Source organism: Phyllostomus discolor, chromosome 8 (genome assembly GCF_004126475.2).
Source record: "Phyllostomus discolor isolate MPI-MPIP mPhyDis1 chromosome 8, mPhyDis1.pri.v3, whole genome shotgun sequence".
NCBI lineage: Eukaryota > Metazoa > Chordata > Mammalia > Chiroptera > Phyllostomidae > Phyllostomus > Phyllostomus discolor.
In genome coordinates, this window is record NC_040910.2 from 105648288 (window position 1) to 105665751 (window position 17464).

The 17464-nt window shown below is 47.0% G+C and overlaps 2 protein-coding genes across 3 annotated transcripts; one reads left to right on the forward strand and one right to left on the reverse strand.

Annotated features, from left to right (window-relative positions):
• Positions 1-898: 898 nt before the first annotated feature.
• LOC114503852 (keratin-associated protein 4-3-like) lies at positions 899-12588 on the reverse strand. 2 transcript variants are annotated; one of them, XM_036033886.1, is made up of 2 exons: positions 11494-12588; positions 899-2003 (listed from the first exon to the last, which is right to left on the reverse strand). In XM_036033886.1, the coding sequence occupies exons 1-2, from the start codon at positions 11791-11793 to the stop codon at positions 1434-1436; spliced, it is 870 nt and encodes a 289-aa protein (XP_035889779.1). In that variant the 5' UTR covers positions 11794-12588; the 3' UTR covers positions 899-1433. The 2 variants fall into 2 exon arrangements, with proteins under 2 accessions (XP_035889779.1, XP_035889780.1); XM_036033887.1 differs by lacking the exon at positions 899-2003 and having other exon boundaries at positions 10879-12588.
• Positions 12589-12707: 119 nt separating this feature from the next.
• LOC114503853 (keratin-associated protein 9-1-like) lies at positions 12708-13868 on the forward strand. Its single transcript, XM_036034297.1, has 2 exons — positions 12708-13387; positions 13864-13868. Exons 1-2 carry the CDS (start codon positions 12970-12972, stop codon positions 13866-13868), a joined length of 423 nt encoding a protein of 140 aa, XP_035890190.1. The 5' UTR covers positions 12708-12969.
• The last annotated feature ends 3596 nt before the right edge of the window (positions 13869-17464 follow it).

A 17464-nucleotide genomic window follows, 5' to 3' on the forward strand; every position in this document is an offset into this window, starting at 1 on the left:
GCACCCCTCACACTGTAGCCCTCCACCCCTTCTCCCCCTCAGGGCGGGCCAGAGCCAGTGAGAACTGAGGCAGGAGTACAAAGCCCCAGCCACCTTGCCTCCAGGGGTGGGGGGCGGCAGTCTACGGTACTGTTTACACCACTAATCCATGGGGTCAGCTGATCTTAAAATTCCACTGCAGCCATGATCTGGCTTCTCTTCTTTTACTCTCCCGTCCTGCTTCCCTCCACTTCTTACCGATTTCTCCTGAGAGCACTTCCCAGTACATACATCACCTCGGCAAGAGCCCTCGTGTCAAGCTCTGCTTTTAATAACCCAACGTAAGACAGACAGGTCGGGGGGTCCCCCATAAACACAGCCCCTTTAGGGTGAGAGGTGCTAACGTGGTGAGCCGCGTTACCTGGGGGTGTGCCCTCCCTCTCAGACATGATGAACTGAGACACACAAGTGAAGATCACTCGTCTAAAAACAGTTGTGCAAAAAAATTGCAAGGAGAAAGAGCAAATGTTGAAAAGATGTAGTGGTTCAATGGGTAATAATTCAAGGCTGGATCGTGACCGCATGACAACCATTCATAATATGTGAAAAATGTTTTGAGGACACTGGTAGTGAGATTTAGAACACTGGTATCTTAGGTGGAGTGCCCTTGGGAGCAGACCCCAAAACAGGGGATTCACGTCGAATAGTTTATGAGGCAGAGAATACTAAAAAGCACTGCAGGGAATGGGGGGAGTGGCCCATCAAATTGATGGAAGCCAACAGAGAATGAGGTAATGAGGAAACTACTCCTGGCGGCAGCTGGGGTTCATCCCCCTGAGGCCCCCTGGAGATGGGTCCCCACTCGAGGGGAGAGTGTCAACCCTGCCCGTCCACTGGTTAGGCAGAGCTCCTGCAGAACTGAACTCCCTGGCCGGCACAGAGCTGGTGCCCTCATCCAGAGGAAGGGCTCAGGCAGAGAATTCCGGGAGTAAGAAGCCATCTCATTATTATAAATAAGGACGATGAGGGAGTACACTTAGAAACCCTGACATCACCTACTGCAGTCTCCTCTCTGCAGAGAGCAGTGGAACAACGGACAGCTGAGGATGATGAGCCCAGAAGGAATAACCATCAGACACAAGGCTCTTGTATGCTTCGAAAATTAAGATTTATTTAAGATTTAGGATTGGGTTCACATGAGAAAATCTGGCAGGGAAGAAATATAGCAATGGGGATGATATATTGGTTGAAAGATTTCGGAGAAAATTCAAACTTTGTGTTCATTTGGGAGAGAGAGTAACATGGTGGGGGGGGGGCAGTATATTTAGAAGCCAAAATCAGCTTAAGAATCAGTCAGACCTGAGGTTTTACAATTGGCCTCTCATGACTCATTTCAGCTGGATGACATTAAGAAGATGGGTTGACGAAAACCAGGTGGGTGCAGGTCAGGGCACTCAGCAGCAGGAACTGCTAGAACAGACTGGGCGGCAACAGGTGGTCTGGCAGCAGCTGGGGCGGCAGCAGCTAGAGATGCAGCAGGTGGGCCTGCAGCAGCTGGAGCCACAGCAAGAGGGGCGGCAGCAGCTAGACACACAGCAGGTGGGGCGGCAGCAGGGAGTCTGGCAGCAGCTGGGGCGGCAGCAGCTAGAGATGCAACAGGCAGGCCTGCAGCAGCTGGAGCCACAGCAGCTGGAGCCACAGCAAGAGGGGCGGCAGCAGCTGGACACACAGCAGGTGGGGCGGCAGCAGCTGGAGCCACAGCAGCTGGAGCCACAGCAAGAGGGGCGGCAGCAGCTAGAAATGCAGCAGGTAGGGCGGCAGCAGCTGGAGCCACAGCAGCTGGAGCCACAGCAAGAAGGGCGGCAGCAGCTGGACACACAGCAGGTGGGGCGGCAGCAGCTAGAGGTGCAACAGGTAGGCCTGCAGCAGCTGGAGCCACAGCAAGAGGGGCGGCAGCAGCTGGACACACAGCAGGTGGGGCGGCAGCAGGTGGTCTGGCAGCAGCTGGGGCGGCAGCAGGTCTCCTGGCCACAGCCCTGGTCAGAGCAGACGGATCCACAACGGGAGTTGACCATGGTGTCTGAGAGTGGAGGTTCTGAGTGAGTTTCCAGGAAGGTGTGTTTGGAAGGTTTGGAAGTCTGCTTGTCCAGGTCCCCTTTTATACCCTGCTGGGGGGCTGCTGTCATCAGACCCAGGGCTCTGTCCTTGTCATTGTTTGTCCTAATTAACAAGCGATTATCAAATTAGCTAAGTTTGTTTTCCTGGTTAACCTTTTCAAGATGGATGGATCATGTTTCCTTTTCCTGATGGATTAGGATTTATTCCACTGACTCTTCCTGCATCGTACCTTGGTCATCTTCCTCTGTGTGTGCAGTGCCGTGGTCCAGAGGCTGGTGAGGCGCTGTAAGCTGAGTGCGCCGACTCTCACCGTACCTGCTCTTTCCTCCTGAGTCACCTCCCGCCATTCCTTCCTATAGGCGTCACTCGGGTTTACAGATACTGTAGCTCTTCCCACAGGGCAGTTGTTCTGTGGACCTTGACATGAAACAGTCCAGATGTACCCCTCTGTGGGTCTTCTCCAGGCCCACAATTTTCACAGCATTACTTATGGGGAAAAGATTTAGCCACAGGTTGAAAGGATAGAATCTTAACATGGAAAACAAGGTTAAAGCCATCAGCATGGTCAATTGTTAGCAAAAAAAAAAAAGAGTCAGTCAGCAGGTCCGGCGAATCTCCAAGACACCCACAATGTGTTCTTGTCCCATTTGCTGGACTTGAAAATATTGGCAAATTTTTTCTTTTTATAGAACAAATGTACCTGGAACGGATATAGCCCTTCAGAAATCACCACCGGAATTGATAAAGTGCTTATGTTACTGAAAATATTTATATTTATATACAAAATAGAATATACAGTATAACCTCAATTAGGTAAAAAAAAAGTATATAGAAACATATTGACATAATTACCAGAAATATTAGTAATAATGATTTCTGATAGGCTTATGGAAACTTCTCATTTTCTTCTGAACACTTTTATTTTCTAGTTTTTCTTTGATGACTTGCTTTTCTTTCGTAAACAGAAAAACAATTAGAAGTCCTTCATGCTCCTACACTCTTTTGAGATCTTCTGGGGGAGGAAGAAGTTTTCCTCCACCCCCCTTGGTTTTTCCAGCTGATCTAATAACTAAATTTACATGAGATAGATTAACAAGAGAAAACAACCAAATTTAATTACGTACCTATGCATGGGGACCCCACACACAAAAGACTGAAGGACCAAAGGTTAAAAAGAGGAGTGCATGGCACTCTGAGTTTAGGGTGCGGTGAGACGCCTTGTGGCTTTCGACAGGTTTCTGGAAGGTCATTTGCAGAACAGTATGGAGAGCAACTGTTCAATAATTAGAAGTTTTCCCTACCCTATATAGGTCATAAAAACTTATGTTTGGTAATAACTCTTACTCTGGGCCAGGCCCCTAATTTAAATTCTTCTAGGTCGTTAAGCTCCCCGTGAGCCCAGAGGATCTTGATTGCCTTTAGGTCAAAACAACCTGCATACCATCCAGACAGATCCTGGGGTGAGTTGTTCTGAACCCCTCCAGTGTCTGGGGCCGATGGCTGGGGCATCGCAGACCAGCGTGCCGCTCAGACAGCGGCAGCAGTGCAGCCCGACCGGTGGTCAGGGTACTGAGGGTCTGCTGGCAAACGGCCGCTGCCCCGGGCTCCCTGAGGCCCCTGCCACGCCCCTGGGTTGCAGAAGGAAAACTGAAACCAAGAATCCGAGGGAGGGCTTCAGGCTCCCCCTCTAGGGCTGAGCCTGTTGTCTAGTCTGATGAGTTGGTGACTTTGAACAGCCGGTTCTTAAAGTGTTTGAGTCTCAGTCCTGCCCTGGAATGTAGATTGGGGCCACCCGGTGGTACATTTTACAAGAGAGCATTCCGTAAGCAAGTGTACCTTTCAGTTACTCAGTGGGCGGGAAAGCAGTGCCTCCCAGGAGGGGGAACTGGAAGGGGAAGCCATGAGTCCCAGGCGGGGGTGGGGGGGGCGCACAGTGCTAGGCCTGATTCTCGGTACACAGACCGCCCAACGGTCTGACTCAGAAGATCTGGGGAGCAGCCTAGACTTCCCTTCGCTGTCCTTTGTAGCTCCCAAAGTAGTTCTGGGCATAGCTACAGGCTCAGATTTCCAAGACGAGACACTGAAGTTTAAGTGGGGCTGTGGCAACTGGACAACGTAAAGAGTGAAGCAGAGGCACCTGTGGAACCGGCTTAAATGGGGCTCGTGGTGCGCGGGTGGTGGGCTCTGGAGAGGGCTTCGGGGAGGGAGATAATTTTACCTCTGTCCCTCTCCGATCTCGGCCGACATGCTCCTGTAATGAAAGAGAGATGAACAGGAGAAAAACAGAAGCTGAATAACAGGTACACCTCCTATATACATGGGGAATACTCAGGAAAACCAAGGCCCCCAAATGGCACACGTCAGTCCCCTAAATACCATCTCCAGCTAAAGACCATGGGAGGCCAGGCATGGGGAGTTATCAGGGAAGGCTCCGTAGTCAAGGGGAGCATTGTCATGCGGGTCTAAGTTACCTTTTCCATTGAGATTTACCGGTAGTCACCCTTCTCTGGTACAGAGAGGGAGAAACCCTTACAGAGATTTTCCTTAAAAATGTAAATGTCCCTTACAAAAAAGGTAACTTCTCAGTTGTCAGGGCCTCTTCTGCTCTGCTGGTTTTTCAAATAATCATCCTCAGGCAATGCTGATGCCTAAAAGGCATAATTCTGTGGTGGGTGACACTCTGTACTCCCTCTTAGGGTAATAGGTGCAAATAACCAATAAACGTTAGAAAAGATGTTTAGATCAATTTGTAATTAAGAACATACCACTTAAAACAACCAAATACTATCTTCTTTTCAGATGGGCACAGATAAATAAATGAATGCATAACGTGATCATAGCTAGAGCTGGTGACATTCATGGAAATGAGCAGGTTTATAAATGTGTTGTGAAAGTGTAAGTTGATATCATCACTCTTCATAGGATGATTTGGGAGTGATTATTAACATTTTAAGACAAATCTCTAATCCGGTAATCCCACTCTGAAATTCTGAAGGCTATCTTTTCTTCTCCTCTGTGGCACCTTCTCCTCTCTTGATCTTTAAATGTTGAGATACCCCCAAGGCTCTGACTTTGCCTTTGTCCTATTTACTCTCTAATTACCTGCACACTCGCCGTGATTTCATCCAACTCCGTGACAACCAAGAACAGTGCGTTTTTACCTCCATCCCTGACTTCCCCATGGAGCCGCCACCTTCCTACTTTGTGTCTTTTTTGGGGTGGATAACATTCCTGTCCAGTTGATGTGGTCAAAACAGAAGTCTTGGTCTCCCCCTTCCCCTGGATTGATTCCCCTCTCAGCCTCCGTATCGGTGAATGACACATTCGTAGGCTTAGTTGTTAATTTAAAATTCTAGATGACCCATGCTTAACCCCCTCACTTGCCATTCATGTCTGGGTCATTGGCAGGTCTCCACTCTGTCCCCAGGACATTTGCCAATGCTTGCACTGCTCTCTGTCTCCCTTTGCCACAGCCTTTGTCCCAGGAGCTGTCTGGTCCCACGTGCACTAATGTGATCGTCTCCTAACGAGTCCCTCTGCCTCCTCCTTTGCTCACCTACCCTCCATTCTCAGAGAATAGCCATAGTCATCCTTGTCCTTAAATACTTCGATGGCTTACCTTTGAACTTAGGGAAAACAACCTCAAGTTCTGATCTGTGATGCCCTTCCTAGACTGGTCTCTACTCACCTCTCCAGGCTCATCCCTTAGAAACCTCCTCCCTCATGCCCATTCACTAAGCTCCAGGCACCCTGGTGGCTCTTCTGTCCCTGTTTACATTCTAGGGTCTTATCTTTTCGTTGTTCTCTGCCTGAAAGGCTTGAGCTCCAGCTCACGACCTCTAGCATCTCAACGTCACTCAAGTCTCAACTCACACCACTCCCTCCCAAGGGAAGCCACCCCTGACCTCCCAGTCTCAGGAGCCTCTCAGTCTCTCTTATTACAACTGTACTCTTCGTTTTTTCATGTCTTCCTAGTTCCTTTCTTATTTGAAATTACCTTGTTCATTCTTGTGTCATTGTCTGTGTCATCCTTCTAGAAATAAGCTCTTGTTTGGTGCTGAATGCTCAGTAGCTTGAAAGGTGCATGGTATATAGTAGGCATTCAATAAATATCTGTTGAATGAATGAATAAATGTGCCATATGGTCGATTCCATAGGAGGGAGTGTGATAAGTGTGCACAGATATATCTGTATAAACAAGGGAAGAAGTCAGGAATGATATCCATCATTCTAATCTAGGGATTAGAGGAAAGTCACTATGGAGACTTTTACTTCTCACTTTATGTAACTTTTTTCATTTTTAAATATATATTTTAATATATTTTATTGATTATGCTATTACAGTTGTCCCATTTTCCTCCCCTTTATTCCCTCTGCCTGCACCCCTCTCCCACCAGCATTCTCCCCCACCACCTGGCTCGTGTCCATGTGTCGTGCATATAAGTTCTTTGGCTTCTCCATTTCCTATACTGTTCTTACCCTCCCCCTATTTTGTACCTGCCATTTATGCTTCTTATTCCCTGTACCTTTTCCCCTGTTCTCCCCCCTCCACCTCCCCACTGATAACCCTCCCTCTGGTCTCCATTTCTGTGATTCTGTTCCTGTTCTAGTTGTTTACTTAGTTTGTTTTTGTTTTGTTTTTTTAGGTTTGGTTGTTGATAGCTGTGAGTTTTTGTTGTCATTTTACTGTTCATATCTTTGATCTTCTTCTCAGATAAGGTCAAGTTAATGAAGGTCATCATCACCAAACCTTTATTAGATGAGATGTTAAAGGGACTTACCTAAGAAAAAGGAGATGATCACTTTATGTGATTTTTAATGTTGTGATTATTAGAGACAGTTTGTCTTTTCAGCATTTTTCAAATAAAATCAAATTTTAAAACAGAAGAGTGGGCTTAGCTGAGAACCATGTCTTGTGAACTACAGTTGCTCGTCATGACAGCTTCTCCAGACTTCGTGTGACATCGGCAGACTTAGAGCAGGGACTTCGGGTGACAGACCATGGACTCCCTGGCCCCCTTCGGGTGTGTCCCAAACCCCTAGCAAGACACCAACACCCCTCTCGCCCCCGCCATCCCAACCCCATCTTCATTGTCGTCCCTCTCTCATCTTCCTCCTTGCCCTGAGTCAGGGATTCTCAACCTTTTCCATCTCGGGGCACATATCAACTAATTACTGAAATTCTGCAGCACACCAAAAATATATATTTTTACTGATCTAACAAAAAATAGGTATAACTTTGATTGACTCACACCAGAGGGCTGTTATTGTGTGGGCTATCGTCATTTGCTTTTTGCTTGACAATCTAAGGCAACAAAGGTCAGTGCCCCTGACTACATAGTCAGGTACTGCGTGTTTTAAAAATTCTCGCGACACATTGGTTGAAAATCATTGCCCTAAGCCCAAGCCACACTTTCCAGACTCTGGCCTTTATAATTCTGTCCCCACTCCCTGGGAAATCTCCGTGTCTTCTGCCTAGCAAGGCCTGGCCTGTGGCCCCCTGTAGATGACGCCTCCTCTCCTTCCTTCGGACAGGGATTGGTGTCATCCCCTCGGGGTGCCGCCAGAGCTCGGCCCCCCCCTGTGTTGTGGCACGGCGGCCTCGTCACTCCTCTCTGGGTCCCGAGCGTCAAGCAGAGTCCTTGGCACCCAGTAAACAAATACTCAATAGAAGTTGTTGGAGTTCTGAGAAAGCATTTAAGTAATGTTAGAGATGTTTTTTATAATAAAATACTAAGTATAACATGTCTCCACAGAATCCAGTATAATGAAATCTCATTAATTCCAAAAACAGAAAGCCGATTGGTCTAATTTAGTTAGCTAGACGTTTAAAGATAATGCCTTTTAGCTTTTTTTTTTTCTAATACATTTAAATCATAATTAAGAATCGTAGCTAAAGAATACTTCTAAGGATAAGTTCAAGGCTTGGGTACAGGAATGATCTGATTCACTTGTAATTGGCACAAGTAGGTCCACACTGAGCTAAATATATCTCCTGCAATTATATTTACCTTCTCAAGCTGCCTTACAAACATCATTTTATGGAAGATGCAAAATTCATATGGGTACAGACAAGGGAAAATTAGCATGCACACGTCCCAAATGGGCTGTGTCCAAATTCATGAGATTTTATTGTGTAAGAGTCATAGCAAGAGATTTAAAAGGCATAGGAGACATTCAGGACATTGTTCTGTTCCTTTTCTGATGGTTCAGGGACTGTGTCACCCAAATAATGGGTCATCCCCCCAACACAACATTCCCAGGAACGTTGCCAGGCCCTTAAAATAGATACAGTCCTGAGAGCGAAAGTGAGTCCGTGACCCACGCCTCCAATGTCCGAAGGTGCACAGGGTCATGCCGGGGTTGGACTGGGGCCCCAGAAGAGCCCCACGTGACTCATAATTGGGGGTCACAGCAGCAGGTCCATGTTCGCAGACGGCTCCATGCGGGCCAGAGATGGTAACCTTAAAAGGTCTGGCTGGGTGTGAGAGAACCCCCACGCCGAGTCCCGCAGAGCTACATGAGCGGCACGCTGACCCACCCAGCACCAGTGATTGACAGCTCCCATGCCCCGCCCCAGTTACCAGTTACTGCACATGGACTCCGCGCGGATTTCCTAAGGGCTAGGGGTCGCCACCTCCTCCAGCAAGCCATTCCTGGCACTCTTCACCCAAACCGCCACCCTCCCCTAGGTAGCCCACTTTAATATTCTGGGAGCCCGTTCTTTGTGTGTTTTTCATGTGGTTTTGTTTTTACTTTTATTTTTCCATGACAGCTTACATTCAACATTATTTGTATTAGATGGAGCCTGTACATCACAGGGGCTAGACAATTGTATACTTTTCCAAAGTAGTCCCCCCAATATTTCAAGTGCCCTACCTGGTGTTATCTAAAGGTATTACAGTATTATGATTTATTCCCTATGCTGTACTTTACAGCCCCGTGACTATTTTGTGACTACCAATTTGGATGCAATCCCTTCACCCTTTTCCACCCAGCCCCTCAACCCCAGTCCCTCTGGCAACCATCAGGCTGGGCTCCGCGGTCTACAAGTCTGTTTCTATTTTGTTTGTTCACTTGTTTGCTCTTTAGATACCTGTAAGTAAAATCATGTGTGTTTGTCCCTTCTATGGCTGACTAATTCCACTTCGCATAGTTCCTCTAAGTCCATCCCTTGCTGTTGCAAATCGTAAGATTCATTCTTATTTCTGGCAGGTTAAAACGCATTGTATAAATGTACCAGGGCTTTTTTTTGTCCACTCATCTATTGATGGGTTGCTTGGGGTTGCTTCCGTGTCTTGGCGATGGTAAATAATGCTTCAATGAACCCCAGGGCTGCATATATTCTTTCAAATTAGTGTTTTGTGGGTTTTATTAAAAACATATACCCAGAAGCGGTATCTGCTGGGTCTAAGGCAGTTTTCATTTCATCCCTTTGCTGAGCTTCCTAAGAAAGGTATAGTGGATCCTCCTCATGACCTCACGCCTCGCTCATAGCACTGGCCAGGGGCTGGCTCTGCACACGTGGTTGTCGAGTGAGTCACGTGGTCCCCCACCTACTGACGAAATTCAGTGTGAATAGTAGAGAAATGAATGAACAAATAGTAACTATACGAAGAATAGTTCTGTGTAGAGACCCTAGTGCTGTGGACTCCATCCTGGTAGGAGAAGTAGCTAATTGTCCAAAAGTGATGCCGCAAAGGGACGTGGACCTTAAAGAATAAGAAAGCAGCAGGTGGAGAGTGACCCTGAGCCAGAGATGCTGACACGCACAAAGGACAGAGGCGCGGGAGAGCATGGCGCACTCGTGGAGCGGTGAGTGACTTTGGAGAGCTAGCGCGGCGGTGGCTCGGGAGCAGCAGTGTGCTTAAAGCTGCTGGGAACTGGATAATGATGCTGACTTCCCAGCTACTCCCCCAGAGAGGCTGATGTAGTAAATCTAAGGCCACAGAAAATTTCATTTTATACAATAATAACAATAATAATAATGTGTCAAATTATTCCAAGTGGTCCCTGGATACCGTCCAGGATATGGGTGGAGAAGTGGTATCAATGTGCATAAGACTTCATGCTCACTTCAGTAGAACGGCACGCAAACCCACAGGCCAGTGAGAACTGGAGACCTCTGCCGCTCAGCGCTGTGGGAGTGTTTTGTGCTAGTGCTTTAATATGTAGCCTTTCTCATGTACATGTTCCTACTCTGCCTCCTTCTTAGTGCTGCCTGCTCATTATTACTATTGATGTGAGTTACTTGATTCCCAACCTTTTAAAGCCGTTTTCAATGACCTTCTCACCTAGAAGCTCACGATAGCCATGCCTCTTGCAAAATTTCAGTATCAATCAGGTAACATGGAGACACTCCGGTTGGAAGGAGACGGCCTAGCTCCCAGTCCACAGTCCGAGCAGGGACTATTCAGGGTTTTTTTGGTACCTTTTGAATAAAGATTGCCTTCATAAGATAAACATTCCACTATCAGTCTACCCTTCTCCTTCATTTCTCGCTACGTGCCTGTGAGCTATACACCACTCCTCTGAACTTGGGGGCTCGACACATCTTATTCCTGGGAATCAGTGTTCAGTGTTTATGTATTATTCTCTCTCGGTAGAGCAGATTCCTCTTTCTCACACTGTTAGCAGCACACCCTACCTGACCTACGTCTCCCTATTAAATTCGAGATTTCTGTGTGATTCACCCGAGGGGTGGGATACCGCATCTCATTCAACTCATGAGCTTCCCGGAGCCCAGCAGCGCGAGGGGTCTTGCTAAGCGGTTTATAATTCAGTTTAGTGAAAAAGGAAGTTCTTATTTTCTCTCAATAAACTTGATGGTAGACAAGGTGGGCAATCTAGTTGGAAAAACTAATTATTTGGCATTCCTCTCTAATAAAGGCTTTGACGGATATATGCAAATCAGTATCTTGTTCCCCTTAAACACATTCCCTAACTTATCTCCAATTCATAATCAACACTAAAAAAAAAAATAATTAAGGGCCGCAAATGTTTCTGATACCAGGGGAGTAAGTGTTTTATTGAGGATAGTTACTTTATCGCACATAATCAGTGTGAAGGTCAAGGCTATCCTATGAAATAGCATGGACATTTAGACATCTGACTGAATGCCAACTTGGAGGTTTTGTGGGGTATTTAGTTTAAGTTGTCACTTTTTAAATAGTTACTTGGTGACAGGGATTAATAAAGGTAGTAACAGATCAGAACAGGACCAGGTGCTATGGAGGAAAAGGAAGTGAGGAACAAGACTGATCCACTGGCAGTTGACTCAGGGCTGGAGGTGAGAAACCAAGTTCAAAAACAAGAGGATCCGCAGCAGACTGGGCGGCAGCAGGTGGTACGGCAGCAGGTGGTCTGGCAGCAGACTGACGGCAGCAGCTGGGACACACAGCAGCTGGGCCTGCAACAGCTGGAACCACAGCAGCTGGGGCGGCAGCAGCTAGACACACAGCAGCTGGGGCGGCAGCAGGGAGTCTGGCAGCAGCTGGGGCGGCAGCAGCTAGAGATGCAACAGGCAGGCCTGCAGCAGCTGGAGCCACAGCAGCTGGAGCCACAGCAGCTGGGGCGGCAGCAGGTGGTCCTGCAGCAGGTGGTCTGACAGCAGGTGGGAGGGCAGCAGCAGGTCTCCTGGCAGCAGCCTTGACCACAGCCCTGGTCAGAGCAGACGGAGCCACAAGAATTGACCATGGTGTCAGAGGGTGGAGGTTCTGGGTGAGTTTCCAGGAGAGTGAGTTTCCTGAATTTCCTTGCTCAAGTCCCCTTTTATACCGTGTTGGGACAGCTTCTTCCTTGTTATTGTTTATCTAACAGGTAAATAATTATTCAATCAGATCATGATAACCATGTTTCCTGCAAAATTAGATAGAATGCATTTTTTCCTTTCTATTATGTCTCTTCTCTAATCTTTCCTTCAGCTCAACTCATGTTTCTTCCTTATGTGTATCATGTAATATTCAGGACTGCAGCTCTCTCCTCCGATTGGCTGGGGTGAGACTGACTGTTACTAAGTGTCCATGTGCTTCTTTTTCCTGTGACTCAGTGGAGGCCTAAGCTGCGAGTCATGCATTCAGGACACAGAGCCAATGGGACCGCAGATGTGGAAAGTCGATGGGAAATAATTCCCACTGAGAATGATGTTCTGAGGGACCCTGGAGTGGAGGAGGCAGCAGCCCACTCCCCAGCTCTATGAACGGGTCTCGAGCATTAAGAAAGGATACGGCTCTAGATTAGTGAGTCAGAAAAGGAACCCCAAGTATGGTGTTTTGGCATATTTCTTCCTGTCTTTTCTGATTCCTGTTGGTAGCATTGCTCTGTTCGGCACGTGAATTTTGTGCGACACCAATAAAAATCTTGTTAAAACATGGTTTTTATTTACAATGTGTTAAAACATGATTGGTATCACACTCGTGGTCATCTCTGTTTCATCAGTGGCGTGCTCTGTCTTCAGAGATGCCTTCCAGTGTAAGCAGCGTGGAGAGGAGAAAGTGGTGACAATGGCTCTGTCCAAGGTAGCTTGAACTAGCATATGACCAGAGGGTGTTGTACTCTGTCTTTAAAAAATGATGACTCATAGTTAATCATTCTTTTGATGTTGGCTATCTCTCCCATGTCTGGAAATACGTTCTAATGGGTTATCTGTTCATTAGAACAGTCCTGCCATTTATTTTCAGAAGATTCATAATACTTAGGGAATGCTTCCTCCTTGGGCAATTGCCTATGGGTCGTGAAAATAACGTCATAAATAACGACCAGGAAAATTTTGTTCATTGGTCCCAAATTTGGGGTGTGTGAAAGGTCTAACAGAGAAGATTTCACATTCTGAGAATTTTCCTGCTCAGAAGCCCACCTTTTATACCTGACACCATGATCCACTCTTGCTGTTCACCTTGCTATCAGCTTACTTGCTGTAAGACCACCAGCTGCCAGCCCACCAGTTGTGGGTCCAGCTGTTGTGGGTCCAGCTATTGTGGGTCCAGTTGTTGCCAGCCTTGCTGCTACCGAAGTTGCTGTGGGGCCACCTGTTGCAGACCCAGCTGCTGTGGCAGCCCTTGCCATGGGTCCAGCTGCTGTGGACAAACCTGTGGCGAGTCCTGTGGCTGCCAGCCTTGCTGCCACCCAACCTGCTGTGGGACCACCTGTTGCTGGCCCAGCTGCCACTGCCACCCTTGCTGTGTGTCCAGCTGCTGCCAGCCTTGCCCACCAGAGACCTCTTTCTTCAACCACTTAGCCAAAGCTTCTGTTCCTGCAAGAAACTTGCTTCCTGCATTTGCTGAGAAACAACGTACTGACACAGTTTCATTATCGTCCTCTTCCTGCAGTTCTTGGGCCCTGCTGAGGGGATGCGGTCTGCTTCCCTTTGACTTCATTCTTCCTCATTTCCTTGTGGTCGGTGGGCTGGTCAGCTCCGTCTGATTTTCACCTGAATTCACGGTCTCAGACCCGACCAAAGTCATCATCACCTCTTGCCTCTGGGGCACATAAACAAATTACTAGACTACATATTTAGCACTCCATAATGATCATTATTAATCATCTTTTTAGATGTGTGCATTGTATTTAGTCATTTCTGCTGGGTCACCAAACTCTTCCCAGTTGGTTTGAATCATCTTCCTTCCTGCCCTTTCCTAGTGAAGTCTGCACTACCTCGTACCCTGTGCCATGTTGTGTGTGTGTAAGCAGCACTTTCTTTGGGGAGCCTTGTTTCTGAGTCACATTTTATACGCTTTATCTGATTCGAGTCTCACCATGGCCCTACAGGCTAGGCAGAGCAGAGGTTATTGTCCCGTTATCACTCTCCTTCTCGTGATCAAAGGCTGATGTGCTGTGCAACTCAGAACTGACACACCAGGTCCTATGCACACACAGGTCTTTTGATTCCAGGGGAAGGAAACTTTCATTTACATCTTTCTCCAGGTAGAACAACACTGGCCACTGGGCACAGGGAAGGTGTGTATTTTGAGTTGCTTCTCCAACAATGGAAATAATTACCCCTTTCGTGTACAGAACGCTTTTCTCTCTGCAGAGCTCTTCCCAAACACTCTCCCCACCTCTGTGACCAGCAGAGACGGCTGTAAGAGCTTTAGCCAGTGACGGCAGCCCTGACAACTTCTCTGGGCAGCCCTGACAACTTCTCTGGGTTCTGGTCCGGGACTGGCAGTATCTGTCATCAGAAAGTCACGTGGATGTGGCTGGTGCTCCTGGCCCTCCCCTTGCCTAGAGGATCCTGTTCTTTGACGTCACAGAATTGGCATTGGTATTATTTCATTGATCTCAACAGAAATTGGGACTAAGATTCACACTTGTGAGGCCCACCAGCTCAGGCTGTATATCCCAGGCTCCCAAACTTTGAGGCAATTTGATCTCTTGACCTTGTTGAGGGAAGATGAACGTCTAGCATCATGACAATTGAGGTAACCATGCCATGAGCATACAACCCTTCGATCCAATCGTAATCTCTAGGCCATAAAAGGGAACAGTACAACTTCCCCATCTTCTCTGAGATACAGACTCATAAGCTAAGGGAAATTAAAACCAGAGTTCTCAGGAAAAAGCATGAAGGAGAAATAAGAAGGAAGATGGATGCGCATTAGGTTCAAAGTCAAGATGGGCATTAGGTTGGTTTCCAAGTGGCAGAAACCTGGATGCTTGAATGAAAAAACAAATAATAAAGAAGACCACTGTGTTAGCTCTCCAGAGCTACTACAGGTCTGGGAGAAAGATAAGAAGTTTTATAATGGTCACCCTCTTAAGGGATGCAAAGATGTTTAGGGACAGTTAACACACTAGATGTGATGCAAAGTGCGATCTCTCTAGAGGATGGATCTGGGACTCTCTGTCAGGTCACTAAATTCTCCAGCATGAAAAATATATGGGAAGAATTACTAACACTTATAGAAGTCCTGCCACGTGCTGAATATTGAGCTAGATGTTTTATCTACATTATCTCTCATTCTCATATAATCCTGAAAAGCGGGCATTACTGCCCCCCACACAAGAGCTGAGGAAATCAGTGTTGAGGGAAGCAAAGTTGCCTTCATGAAATTTCATGAACAGGAAAACACCATCTGACTTCCAACTTAAAGCTGCTCTGGGGAGCGAACTGGTGAAATGTTAAAGATACAGATCAATGGAAGGAAACTGAGCATCCAGAAGCACAGTCGCACATCGATCCTGCGCTGGTTTGTGAGCAAGCTGCCAAATGCATATGCAGAGAAAGCGTGGTCTTCTGAACAAATGGAGCTGGAGCGACTAGGTGTCCACATGGGAAGCAAGCAGTTGGGCCTGTCCTTCACACATTCTACAAAACAGGTCACGAATGGAAATATAAAACCTAAAACTAGGGAACTTCTAGAAAGAGGCATAGGAAAAAGTTGTACAGAGCTTCCAGCTCTCACCCGGACCCCATTACAGAATCTCCTTATGTGTGAGCCAGTTTTGTGCAGATGCTGCCAGTTAGCACCCTCCACTGTCTGTGCTAAGTTCCCTCCGAGACTGCGCATCTGTTCATCTCCAACTTTATCTTCAACCACGAGTTCTTAATTGCAGAAAAGAAGATGATAGATCTTGGTTGTAGGGATTAGAATCATATGGAGGAGTCCTCCAATTCCCATTCTGTGTAAGAGGCCGTTCTGTGTGGTGTGGGCCCAGCTCCCACTTGGAGATGCACAGGACCCACACCCATGGATAGGTTCTTCCATGGGGAATCAGGCCTGCAATGTACCTAGGCCGTTTTGAGACTTGCTTTTGCTAAAACTCCCTCACCCTGAATTGAGGCAGCAAATGTTTACTGCAAAGTAACTTCTTAAAATCCATGCTAAACCTTTCAAGGATGAGTGTAACCAGTTCAACCACTTTTGCCTTTTCATTTGCAAGTGTCCTTCTTCTGTGACATGATTAGCGGCATCGGCTCCTTTGTTTTCTGTAAAAGGTAACCACCTAAAGCCAACCTGTGCATAGTAAATGAGGACCATCATGTAAAGTGCTGAGAAACCCAATAAAGGCCTGTCATGGCAAGAACCATGGCTTTTGCTCCCCTTGAGAGAAAAGCCATGCTGTCCCTTCTCCTCCACTGGACTCGGTAGTCCATGTGAATGTCTCATGTCTCATCCACAATGTGGCAGACCCCACGAGCCGGGGTCCAGATCAGTTCTGCAGCTCACTTGCTGTGTGTTTGGGGAAAATATAAGATATATTTATGCGCCCTCATGACTGTTTCTCAATACATGTTTTCATCCTCCTTTTGTATATTTCTTCCCACTTCCATCTTAAATAGGACGTCCACCCCTGGATTAGGCTGGAATTGTTTCTCTTTTCCCTTCCTTCTTTTATCAGCCAGTCTGTAGACAGATACCCTCTTTCAGAGATCATAATTCTCATATTTCCAAGGGTTCTCACAAAAATATTAGTCATAAGCCTTAATAGTAAAGGATAGTTCATTTGCTTTTGCTTTTTTCTCAATAAGTGGGTTTTGCCCCTTTTGTTTATGCCTGTATCCTCCACTTAACATAAGCTGTATCTCAAAGTTACAAATTGGGCATCCAGACAAAGGGACTTAGAGGAACCGACAGCACCTCCAGAGTTTAGTCCTGACCTAAACAACTAAAGAAAGTGTGTTGTTTACGACTCCATTCACTCCTGCAGAAACCTAATGGAACATGATGTATGAGCATGAAATGCCTTACATTTTGCCAAGTGGGAGCCCCAATAACGGTTATTACACCATAAATGGTATTTTCACTAAAACAGGCCAACACCTTCTGGCCTGAAAAGGAAGTGGAAAGTGAAAACGTGCCCAGTGGAAAGAACCGCGGTCAGTGCACCTGGTTATAGGTTTGGCCAAGAGGAAAAGCAGATGAGGAAATGGTGCTGGGGGGCTGTGGGCATGTGGTGAGGAGCTGGGCAGGTGGGTCTGAGGCCTGGAAAGAGTGAGACAGAAAGATTAGAGATGCAGAGTTGGAGAAGAGTCGTGTAGAGGTAACGAGGTGTGTGGACAGAAAGTGTTCCCTCTTTGTGTCCCACATCAGTGTGCACTGGAGAGCAGACAGTGGATGGCCAGGAGTTTGGAGTAGTTCACCCCAGCTCCCTCTTTGGTGCTCCAGGACTCGCAGACAGACCACAGACCGCATCGTTACGTTGGCAGGGATGGGGGCTTTGCATGAGCTCTTTCTCACCAGGGCCGCCTCTACTGAGTGTGCTGTTTTCCCAGCAGGAGGGGCTGATATCGAGCCCTTCCGACAGTAAACATCTGTCTCATAAAAACTACCTGAAGCAAGTGGCTTCAAGGTCAGGGCCACAATATAGGGTCTATGTTTTTAGGGAATTACTTAATTCCTTCTTTTCTCTAAAATAGGTACTCTGG